Source organism: Martes martes (assembly GCF_963455335.1).
Source record: "Martes martes genome assembly, chromosome: 7".
Taxonomy (NCBI): Eukaryota; Metazoa; Chordata; class Mammalia; order Carnivora; family Mustelidae; genus Martes; species Martes martes.
Window position 1 is genome coordinate 79,334,140 of NC_137894.1, and position 12,758 is coordinate 79,346,897.

Here is a 12,758-nt window from a genome sequence, read left to right on the forward strand (position 1 = left end):
GCCAACCGTGCAGTGGATGGTAGGAGTCAAGATGGCGGCCGCTGCAGCAGCTAGTATTCGAGAGAGACAAACCGGTACGATTTATTCCCTTCTCCCCGCGGTTTTACGCCTGCGGTGGAGACACACTCTTCCTCTGCTTGTCCCCCTCCCTCGGTCGCGGTGCGTGCAGCTCGAGACGTCCCTCCAGAGGCTCAGTCCAGTTCCTAGAGCAATGAGAGCCCCTCCCCTTTTGAGTTTTTAGGAAAGATACCAGTAGCTTGAGAACTCGGCCCCTCATATGTGGTTCAGGAGAAGGGGCTTCAGAGTGGGGCGTTTGCTGCGGTCCTGCTCTTGTCCCTTTTCTACTGGGCCTCAGAAGGGCATCACAAGAAGATCTAGCAGCTGGCATTTTACCCCTTGTTGCCACCTATCAAGTCTTTGGGTTTGTTTCTGTGCATGGTTCAGTTCTCTGCTAGTTTTAATGTTGAGGGAGTTTCGTTTTGGGCACTTCCTCCACAATTAAAAAATTTAGGCGTTCTTTCAGAGCAACTTAGGTTCTGCTGTTTCTCTCCTTTGGACCAGTCTTTTGGGGGTACCTGAAGAGAAATGCCTAGTGATAAAGATTTCCTTCTTTAGCTTGCCGGAATGGAGTTGAAGAATGGCAAAAAGCAAATGGATTGGTAGCTTTGTCATTTTAACCGTTTGACAGATTAGTATTTTAGAACTGTTTGTTTCATTCTCGATAGAGCAGTTATATAGCTTCCATTTGTACAGAGAAATCTGTTTGTTTTCTTTTTTTAAGGTACATATTTCTTCCCTTGAACTTTAAACTTTTTTCCATCTTAGATACTTTGTTTTTCCTTATTTTCTGTAGATTTCTGGTAAATACATGGTTCATACCTGTTAGCTACAGACTAATGGTTTATGCCTCTTAGCTAATTGTCCTAAAGTTGGCAGGCTGTTAATTCTGAGGAGCAAATGGGAACAAACCATCAAGAATATGCATATTTGGAAATTCTGTCCCTTGTAATAATGTTCTTCTGCATGTTAATCTGAAAGGAAAAATAAATGGTTACAATTAATATGGCTTACAGAAGGGATTTTGGTTGTGCTTGATTTCTTCCTTTAGAATTCAAAGAAAAAATTGGTAGATTTTTAATCTAGTAATGACACCGAGTGCATATGGAATTGTGTTCTGCTTTTCCCGTTAGATAAGTTAGTATAAGCTATCAGATGAAGTTAGGCACAATTTAAGTAAGTAAGATTTGGGGAATACCTGCCATACATTTTATCTGTAAGCAAATTGAAGCCCCACTTGTCTTTGCAGTATGGTTCTGGTAGCTTAATGAAACTCAGTGAATTAGATCATACTACATATTAAAATAAAACAACATATCAAGGAATACTTAACCAATACAAAGGAGCTTTTCAAAAAATGAAATTTGTATGGTCGTAATTTTTATATGCAGAAACTTTGTAGAATATTAAAATCCAACGGTATAATTTTGATTAATGTGGAAATAAACTTCTGTATTATAGTGAGATTTCATCTTATAACCAGATAGGTTATGCCACATTAATCATTTATCAAATTACTACTCTAGTTGAGTTCTGTCCTGTTTTCGGAGAAGGTTAAAACCCTATATATGTGCTATAGTAGCAGAAGTAAACATTTCCCTCTTAACTATTGAGAAAGTTTTGGGAAGTAAATCAAAATCAATTCTCAAATATTCTAGGTACAGAACACTATGATACAGAGGAATTTGCAATCTATTTGGGTAGATAATAGTTGATATTGAGCATTTAGTATTGCTGGGCACTGTTTTAAGTGATTTTTACATGTATTATTGTCTCCATTTTGTAGATGAGGAAACCAAGGCATAGGGAGGGTAACTATCCTGCCAGATTTTTGCTTTGCCTGCTTGAAGAATATTTATCCTTTAAAGGTCACCTCAAAAGTCATCTCATTTGTGAGTTTCCAGGAATACTCCCCTCTTTATTCTTACCTTCAGTACAACAGGGAGAATCTTGTGTTACCATAGCGTTTCATGCGTGCCTCTCCATTTGAGGATTCTTGCTCAACATCGCCATTTCTCAGCACTGGGGAGCCAGAGATCAACTGCTTTCTTTCTTGCAGTGATCTCATGTAGCCTCTTGGCTTTAGGTACTATATATATGCTAATGATCTCTAAATTTATATCTCTGCCCTAGACCTTTCCTCTGAACTCTGTCTACCATTATCAATTAAGGGCAACTCCGTCCTTGTTGCTTAGGTCAGAATGTCAGTTCCATCCTTGTAGTTAGTTGCTCAGGTCAGAAGCCTTTAAGGTTTCTTGACTTCTGCTTTTCATATCTCATATCAGATCTGTAAGTAAATCTTACCAGTTATAATCTGAAAATATATCCACAATCTAATTATTGTCATTGTTATCACACAGGTCCAAAACACCATGAATTTTTGTAGCAACCTCTTATTTAGTCTCCTTGTTTTTATATTCTTGTTCCTCTTCATTTTTCTTCATACAGTACCAGGATGATCTTGTCACATATTTGCTCAGAACTCTCCAACAGCTTCCTGTTTCAATCACGGTAAAAGCCAAAATAATCTTAGAGTAGGCTACAGGGCCCTATATGATCTGTTACCCACTTAACTTTCTGACCTCACTCTCTATTACTCTCCTCTTTCCTTGAGCACACCAGAATGCTCTCACTATAGAGCCTTTTTATTTGCTACCTCTTTCTGGAATATTCTTTAAGAGATAACTGGGTGTCTCCTTCACCTCCCTTAGACCTTTATTCAAATGTTACCTTCTCAGGAGGCCTTTCTTGGTTACTCTATTTAAAATTACACTGCAACTCTCTTTTCCCTCTTTCCTTTGTTTTTCTCTGTAGCACTTGTCATGATCTCACATGCTACATGTTTAACTTACTTTTTTGTCGTTTTCCCCAAAATGAAAGCTTCTTGAGTATAGGTCCTTTTTTTTTCAGTCTTTTGTGTTTATTGCCAACAGCTGGAGCAGTGTCCAGCAGATGGTAAACAATGACTAAACATTTGTTGCATGGTTAGTAGAGTTGAATATATAGCGAATGAGTGAAGAAAACATTCCAGATGACCGTGAAATTACATTAACAAAAAGCCTACAAATGTGGATAGTATATTTAGGGTCAATAAAGAGAACTGGTTTGCTATTTCAGTTAAAAGCAATCATTTACGCCTTTAGGGAGTTACTCTGATGAAAGTAAAATTATATTCTCACACATTCTTTAAACAGACCCTGTACTTTATTAACAAATCCACTGTGTCAAAATCTGTTAACAAGTTAACCAAAGGTCCAAGTTGAGGAAACTTAACCAAGATGGGCCTGAGAAGGCAAATGTGGGAATATCTGCTGAAACACCTTTTTCAGTAAGGTGAGGCCTAGTTCTAGAGAACTCTATACACCTGGGACTCAAATGCAGCCCAGCCTGTGGTTTTTCCTAGTTGTTTTGTGTCAAGAATGTGAATAGCTATTCCCACAAACAAGATTTTCTCTCCGTTAGGCCATGGGTGCCAGGGTGTTGTTGTCTATATTACCTGGAAGTGGGAGGAAGAACTCCTTAAAGCTCAATGGGAGAGTTAATTCTGCAGCACCCTGTATGCCTTCTATGTTATTTCGATTTTAAATACCAAAGTGTTTTTTGTGTGTGTGTTTGTGTGTTTTTATATAATATCCTAACATCTGTAAGCTTTTGAAGCAGCTGTAAGTTATTGGCAAAGTGTATTAATGGCTAGGCATTAACTACTAACATTTTACCAAAAAGTCATGTCTGTATGCACACTGATACTACTATACCTACCCAAAGAAATATAAGCATTTAATAGAAGTTTTTCTGGTGAATGAATCAGTCTACTATAAATTGACAACACTGGTGATTTGAATATTATATGATAAATTCTATATTCTATATATAGTATACAGTATGTAGTTTTACATATTATATAGGTAGAAGTTTGACTTGTAGATTATTTTGTACTACTTAATGAAGCCTAATACAGAGGGTTTTAAAAATAAGCCAGGTAGGTTCACAGACCTGTACCCCTGGGGCTAATAATACATTATATGTTTATAGAAAAATTAAAAATTAAAAAAAAAAGCCAGGTAGATTTCAGAGCTGACAGTCTTAAAAATTAAATTACCCAATTAATACCCTTCCTCAATATTGGCATTCTCAACCTCACATAGAAGTATTTTGAGATTTTTATTTTCCTTAGAAAATGTTTCTGACGCGATGAAACCAGAGAAGGTGACAAACCATAAGAGACTCTTAATCTCAGGAAACAAACTGAGGGTTGGTGAAGTGGAAGGGGGGTGGGTGGGATGGGGTGTCTGGGTGATGGACATTGAGGAGGGGATGTGCTATGGTGAGTGCTGTGACTTGTGCAAGACTGATAAATCACAGACCTGTACCCCTGAAACAAATAGTACGTTATATGTAATAAATAAACAAATAAATAAATGTATGTTTCTGAGTCTGTTACCATACATAAAAATGAGCAATAAAAACCTCAAAGTACAATAACATATAGAATATAACTGCTTTGATTTTAGAAATTGTGTTTTTTCTTTTTTTTTTTAAAGATTTTATTTATTTATTTGGTGCAGAGAGAGAGACAGACAGACAGACAGACAGAGATCACAAGTAGTCAGAGAAACAGGGGGAAGCAGGCTCCCCGCTGAGCAGAGAGCCAGATGTGGGGCTCGATCCCAGGACCCCGAGATCATGACCTGAGCCGAAGGCAGAGGCTTAATCCACTGAGCCACTCAGGCGCCCCAGAAATTGTGTTTTTTCTTAGCAGGAATTACCTGCCATATCTGTGGGAAAGTCTCACTTTTTTCATGGAGCATATAATATTAAACAGTACAACTTTTCAGTAGATACTGAGGTAAATTGGCCATAAAATATACTGCAAGATAACTACAACGTAGACCTGCTGTATGATGGTTTTGTATATGAACCACTTAAGTATACATAATTTTTATTTTTCAAGTGATTCTGATCTATGCTATCAGCCCAACAGTAAATAGACAATAGCTCCAGTTATCTATTGAGACCACTGCAAGTTTGCAGTTGACAAAATTTCTTTTTGCATCTTTATAAAGTAGTGTGGGGAAATATCTTTTTGTGTCTTCTGCACATTTTTTAACTGGATTATTTATTTTTTGGTTGTTGAGTTGTATAAGTTCTTCCTATATTTTAGAGGCTAACCCTTTATCATTGGCAACAACATGGATGGAGCTAGACAGTCTAATGCTAAGTGAAATAAGTCAGTCAGAGAAAGATAAATGCCATATTATTTCACTCATATGTAGAATTTAAAAAACAAAATGAGCAAAGGTAAGAAAAGAGAGACAAACCAGGAAGCTGACTCTTAACTATAGAGAACAAACTAATGGTTATCAGAGCGGAGGTGGGGGTGGGTAGATGAAATAGGTGATGAGGATCAAAGAGTACACTTACAGTGATGAGCACTGACTAATGTGCAGAGTTGTGTATTATTGTACACCTGCAACTAATATAACACTGTTATATAACATATATGAACATATATAAAACATATATATAACATATATATGAACATATATATATATGAACATATATGTTCATATATATGTTCATATATATATATGTTCCAGTATAACACTATACTGGAATTACAATAAAAATTTTTAACACTTAAAAGTTATGTGGAGTTGTCATGAGGAATGAAAAAGGCTTCTTCCTGAACATTTTTCACATTTTCACCTGGCAACAGAAAAATCTCCTACTAAACACTTGCCAATTAGCTGTTAGATGAGATGGTCTTACAAAGTCTTATCCTGCTTTTGTATGTCCAGTCATTTTATTAATCAGTTTTATTAGAATGATTTGCGCATTTTGTTCTGAGGTGGTGAGTAATAAATGTGGGGGGCATGGAATGAAATCCTGAAAATAATAATGATTGTTTTCATTTCTAGTGGCTTTGAAGCGTATGTTGAATTTCAATGTGCCTCATGTTAAAAATAGCACTGGAGAACCAGTATGGAAGGTAAGAGACTATTTTAATGGGGACTCTTTCCTTTTTTCTTGGCTCTTATTGGTAGTGATTGGAGGGAATTTCTTGTTAATGCTGAACAGTAGCACATTTTAGTTCTAACGCATGAATAGTTTCTTTTTTCTTCTTTTTTTGAGAGAGAGTGTACGCATGCTAGTAAGTGGTGGGAGGTGGCGTGGGACAGAGGGAGAGGGAGAGAGAGAATCTTAAGCAGTCTCCACGGTCACTGAGGAGCCCGACATAAGGGCTCTCTATCTTACAGCCCTGAGATCATGACCTGAGTCGGATGCGCAACTGAGCTGAGCCACGTAGGAGCCTCTTAATGTGAATCTTTTTAATAAACACGTTATGGAGGAAGACAAGGATAGTAATACTTACCTAGGGAATCCAGCTGATATCTTGGCCTCTCACTAGTAGGTTGATGTTTTGTTCCTTAGTTTTGCAAGTCCCAAATTTGGATCTTGCACGCTGGTTCAAGGTTAGTCAGACTCAGGGGAACTGGTCCATTTTAATGAGAGAGTGATCTGTAAACTAGAAAATGCCAGTTTATTAGTTTATGATATATAAAACTGTCAGTGAAACTGTTAACTGGACTAAAAAACAATCTATAAAATTTCTCCTTTGAGAAATGCTGGAGAACCTTTAAAAATTCCTGTCCTTTGAGCTTCTTCATTTTAAACTTGCTACTTTCTTTCTTCATAGAGATTAGAAAACAGCTGATTAGGTTAAACTTACTAGTTTATAGTCACTTTATACTTCTTTTTTGCTAATAATTGAGAATAAGTCAACCTGATATTATGGATGTTTCAGAAACTCTGATGAGTCCTTTTAAAGTCCTTTGGGTTAACTCTGAAGGTGGTTAAAGTCATCTATTTTGAATTCATAAGTTAAGCTTCAGAGTACCCCTAATTTTTGCCTTCTTGACGTTTATTTGTGGGCATCCTCTTATTGCCCCTTGCATAAGCAGTGCTCATTTATTGTCTCTAAAGTCTGTATTAAGCTTTTGAATTAAATAGCCTGAGAATTTCTTGGGTACAGATTTATCAAATTCTCTCCCTTCCCACTACTTCCATATCACAAGATTAATAATACAAATATGCTGAGGTTTAAAGAGGGAAGACTTTTGAAAGATGAAACATCCAACCTCTTACAACTGGAGCAGAAGCATTTTAGGGAGAAGCAGACTCCCCTCTGAGAGAGTAACCTGATGCAGGACTCAATCCTAGGACCTGGAGATCCCATGACCTGAGCAAAGGCACTTAACCATCTGAGCCACCAAGGTGCCCCTAAAGATTTTATTTTTAAGTAATCTTTCCACCCAGTGTGAGGCTCAAACTCATGACCCCGAGATTAAGAGTAGCAAGTACCTCCAACTGAGCCAGCCAGATGGCCTGAATTTTAGCTTTTCTAAAGAAAATGCTGGCATATAGCAAAAGCATTTTTTTATGACAGTGTGTTTCATCCTCCCATTAGCAATTTCTTACTCCATAAAGAATTATTGAGGTAGTTATAAAAAAAACACGAATTGAAGCTTCTCTTTTATTTGCTTTAACTCTAAAACTAATTTTGTTACAAGACTCAGAGTTCTTACTACCCCTTTAAGATGTCAGTTTTAATATTTTAGGATGTGGGGGCACCTGGGTGGCTCAGTGGGTTAAAGCCTCTGCCTTTGGCTCAGGTCATGATCCCAGGGTCCTGGGATCGAGCCCCACATCAGCCTCTCTGCCCAGCAGAGAGCCTGCTTCCTTTCCTCTCTCTCTGTCTGCCTCTCTGCCTACTTGTGATCTCTGTCTGTCAAATAAATAAATAAAATCTTAAAAAAAAATATTTTAGGATGTGAAAAAATGTATGTGACAAAATAAGGCTAGCAAGTACTCTTAAAGGACCTAATTATTTAAATGAGAATCTTATAACCCGAGATGCTTAAATTACCAAATTTTCTTTACACTTGTTACACATTAGTTTTGAGAAGGACTAATTTTTACTTCTCTCTTTTTAGAAAGGATATATGCGAACTTGGTGGGGTTTGAGTTTGCTGTATGTTCAAAGTCCTTTGAGTTTGCTGTATGTTCAAAGTCCTTTATTATTAGCTTATGAAAATTTTATGAATATTTTATTTCTAGTATGCTTTATTGTAGAAAAATATTTCAGGAAATAAATTTATGTAACATTAATTTATTTTAGCACAAGTGGTAATGCTTTAAAAAATAGGTTATGACATGAATGGACATTTTGGTAAAAGATGGAAAATATTAAATTGAGGTCAAGCAAAAGAATTCCACATGCATGATTTATTAAAATAAAATACGCTTCTACATTGTCTTAATATGAGTTCTTCATGACTGTTCACTGATAATGATGCTTTAAAAATGCTTTTTTTTTTTAATTTTAACTAGGTGCTCATTTATGACAGATTTGGCCAAGACATCATCTCTCCATTGCTGTCTGTGAAAGAGCTGAGAGACATGGGAATCACTCTGCATCTGTGAGTTCTAATGTATTTATAGTGACATTTGTTTTCAGATACATTGTTAAAGGATATATTTGGCCATCCTGAAATCAAATTATTAAGGGACATTTATAGAGAAAATAATACTAGCCATAGTACTTGTAATAAACAACATTTTTTTCTCTTATCTCCTTTTATCTGTTTTCTTCTGAAGTTAAAAATAATTCTCAATCTGAGGCTTTATAATTTCAGAATTTAAATTTTCTCTCGTGTCTTTTTGTACAGACTGGTTTACCCTCTTAAATGAAGAAAAAGAACTGGTTGTGTTAAGGTCTCTTCCATCTCTGAAAATTTTTTATTCCTCAATTTAAATATACTTTTTAAAAAGAAGAATATCTAAATTAGTTTATCAGGAAAAATATAAGTATCTATGAAATAATGACTGTTAATCACCATAGGAACTATCTGTGTTGTCTTTTTTTTTTTTTTTTTTAATCTGTGTTGTCTTCTTAACGACGGACTGTATTTGATTATATTATTTCTGGTATGTTTCATAAAACAAACTGCATTAAGCAATTAAGTCTGTATAGCTGTAGACTTGGCTGAATAGAACATTTAGAGAAGGGCTGTATTCATGCATATGTACTAATACTTTTATGTACTAAAGGAGTCCAATTTTAAGATATTCTAACTATTTGCATATTGTTCTATTTATGATGTTATAACCAATTCTTATTCTATTACGAGATATTGGAGTGAAATGTGCTCTTTTAGTGGGCATGTGGTTTTAGATTTCCAGTGAGTAACACATTCTGATGTGGTTAAATTCTTCAATTCTTCAATTTTATTTTGAGCATTTGTTTTAAATTAATAGAATATTATATTGCATCAATTCTAAAATATATTTTCCACATTTCTATATTTCTGAAATTAGGATCTATCTTCTAATTAATGCTATATCATGGTTAAATTGGCAGCATTTTTCTGTCACTTTTTTAAAAAACATTATTTATTTATTTATTTATTTGACAGAACGATCACAAGTAGGCAGAGAGGCAGGCAGAAAGAGAGGGGGAGGCAGGCTCCCCGCAGAGCAGAGAGCCCAATGCGGGGCTCGATCCCAGGACCCTAGGATCATGACCCAAGCCAAAGGCAGAGGCTTAACACACTGAGCCACCTAGGCACCCCTTTTCTGTCACTTTTAACAGAAATTATTTTAATAATATGTTTTAAAATTGATAGCACCTTAGGTTTGGTGAAATATGGAATATAGATTTTCCTTTCATTTTTATTTCAAAGTTAAAATAAAAATTTGTTGTTGGTAATGTGTTCATCCTTCTTACCTGGATATTTGGCTTGATGTCATCCTTGGAAATGGTGGTTTATTAACAAGCATTGGTTACTGTTGCTGCCTTACTGATTAATTCCTTTATTTTACTAACAAAAAGATTAAAGTTTATAGACTTTAAGTGATTGTCCCATGATTATACAGCTAGTTAGTAGCAGTGTTCAGATTGCTTGACCATGAATTCTGTACTATTTGTCTATTGAACCATAATGGTTCAGTAACAGTGACTAACAGAGGTGAGCCTTAGTGCTTCCTTAAGGGGTGACAGGCTAGACTGCCAGTTTGAGAGTAATAGATTCTTTCTGTCTACCTGTTGCTGTTGTCACCAGAACATGAAAAGATCACACAGCTACCCTTGTGAATTTCTGTGCAAGGTGCATCTGACTATTCTTCCCTATTTGATGAAGAATACTTTGTCAGTTACTTTATACACTGCTTGCTGGTTTAGGCTGATTTGTAGGAAATAATAAGTTTTCAGAAGATGAAATGGTGGTTGTACACTTTAGGCAATTGGACAGCCAGCATAAGAAGATGACATACAATGGCTGCCATAACAGTGTAATCTTTCTGGTGTCAGTAGCAGCATCCAAACAAATGGAAGGAAGTCATTAAATGCAGACACAGTGGTAGCCTCTTTCACTCTCTTTCTTATAGAGAGGTGACTACAATATTGTGTATAGAAGCATGTGTAGGAAGATTGTATGTACATTATTCACAGAAGGATGAGTAGAATATGGTACAGATAGCATGTTGTGATATTTCCTGATATAAGTATAGCAGAATCTTACAGTGAAGAACAAAGACATTTTGTGATTTGATACTGGGATATTTGAATCAAGGTACTCCCTGAATTGTAGGAGAAAATATCAAGTGTTATAATCTATGAGATGCCTAGATGATCTCTTGTGCATTCTTATGATGCAATAAATATTAAAAAAATAGATTGCCTTAAAGTTTTAAGGGAGCATTCATACATCTTTTACTTTAAAAAAATATTTGATTTTATTTATGGGTAAAATTTTTCATTATTTTTAAAGGCTCTTTCAGGTTTCTATTTGTCTTCTTACAGAACTGCACTTTCTTCCCACTCACCCTCCCCCAGCCAAAAACTGGAAATAAAATTGATAATGAATGTGGTTTAGTTCTTCTTCAGGAAGAATATTGGTATTTCTGTACCAGGTGATTGTAGTAGAGGAGATGAAGACTGACATTAGGATCTTATTAATAAATAATATTAGCACTGATACAAGGAGAAAGTTTAATTTCACCAAGCACTTTTAGTATACTGGTCTCCTTGTCCCTGAACTGGTTAATTCCTAGTTTGAGAAATACTGTTTTTAAAACTATAGATAAGTGACTAAGAAAAAAGTGAATTTTGGGGCGCTTGGGTGGCTCACTGGGTTAAAGCCTCTGCCTTCAGCTCAGGTCATGATCTCAGGGTCCTGGGATCGAGCCCCACATCCGGCTCCCTGCTCAGCAAGGAGCCTGCTTCCTCCCCTCTCTCTCTCTGCCTGCCTCTCTGCCTACTTGTGATCTGTCTGTCCAATAAATAAATAAATAAATAAATAAAAAGAAAAAAGTGAATTTTACATTCTTTATGTCTTTTAGGCTTTTGCACTCTGATCGAGATCCTATACCAGATGTTCCTGCAGTGTACTTTGTAATGCCAACTGAAGAAAATATTGACAGAATGTGCCAGGTAATATGAGTTCTTAATTTCCTGACCCTGTAATGTGGAAACAGGTTTTTTCCAAAAGATTTCTTAGATATCAGAATGCTTGGATGGCTCAGTTGGTTAAGCATCTGCCTTTGCATCTGGTGCAAACCAGATGCCTAAGCATCTGGTTTCTGGGATCGAGTCCTTCACTGGGCTCCTTGCTCAGCAGGGAGCCTGCTTCTCCCTCTGCCTTCCACTCCCCCTGCTTGTGTGCTCTCTCTCACAAATAAATAATATCTTTTTTTTTTTAATTTCTTAGATTTCCAGTGAGAAAAATCAAAAAATTGTCTTACTTAATTACCCACTTTGATTTTTGAGATTATCTTTGAATTTTAAAGAGACTGAAAAATTTTAAATTTTTTGGCTGAGGAAGCATATTGATTAAAACTTACCCTGGTTTTAAAAACCAGAAAATCTTACTATATGTATTTTTTTTTAAAGATTTTATTTATTTATTTGACAGACAGAGATCACAAGTAGAGAGGCAGGCAGAGAGAGAGGAGGAAGCAGGCTCCCTGCCGAGCAGAGAGCCCGATGCGGGACTCGATCCCAGGACCCTGAGATCATGACCCAAGCCGAAGGCAGAGGCTTAACCCACTGAGCCATCCAGGCGCCCTGTATCTTTTTTTAAAAGATTTTATTTATTTGAGAGAGAGAGAGCACCAACAGCAGAGAGGGTCAAAGGGAGGAGGAGAAGCAGATTCCCCATGGGGCAGGGAACCCCACAAAGGGCTCGATTCCAGGATTCTGAAATCATGACCTGAGCTGAAGGCAGGCACATACCTGACTGAGCCACCCAGGTACCCCAGAAAATCTAACTATATTAACTTTAAAAATAGGGTTTTATTTTTCTAAGATAATAGGAAGTCGGAGTAGGAGGTCCAAGCTGGTATAGTAGTTCTATGAAGTAGTCAAAGACTCCGGCTCCTTCAGTCTTTCTGATCTCTTTTCTTTGGTTTCTCCTTTTCAATGTCTTGATTATTGCTTCCTGGATGTTACGTGGCATCTGAGGGTGAAATCATCTATGTTCAGAGCAAGAAGGGTGAAATAAATTATGCCAATCCTAACTGTTCGTTTTAATCATGAAAGCTAAGATTTCCCAGAAATCCCCAGAAAACACTCATTTATTTATGTTTCACTGGATAGAATTAACCTCAAAGGAGGTTACAAAAGTTAATATTTAAATGATATT

At 36.4% G+C, this 12,758-nt stretch overlaps 1 protein-coding gene across 3 annotated transcripts in view; it reads left to right on the forward strand.

The window, feature by feature from the left end:
- SCFD1 (sec1 family domain containing 1) overlaps window positions 1-12,758 on the forward strand; it is a 108,410-nt gene continuing 95,652 nt past the window's right edge. For 2 of the 3 annotated variants that reach the window (XM_080809044.1, XM_080809045.1), the window contains exons 1-4: window positions 1-74; window positions 5,976-6,046; window positions 8,449-8,537; window positions 11,458-11,548. In XM_080809044.1, the coding sequence (XP_080665170.1) occupies window positions 17-74; window positions 5,976-6,046; window positions 8,449-8,537; window positions 11,458-11,548 (309 nt within the window). In that variant the 5' untranslated portion in view covers window positions 1-16. Of the gene's footprint in view, window positions 75-3,251; window positions 3,391-5,975; window positions 6,047-8,448; window positions 8,538-11,457; window positions 11,549-12,758 lie in introns of all 3 variants that reach the window. The other variant, XM_080809046.1, reaches the window with a different exon arrangement.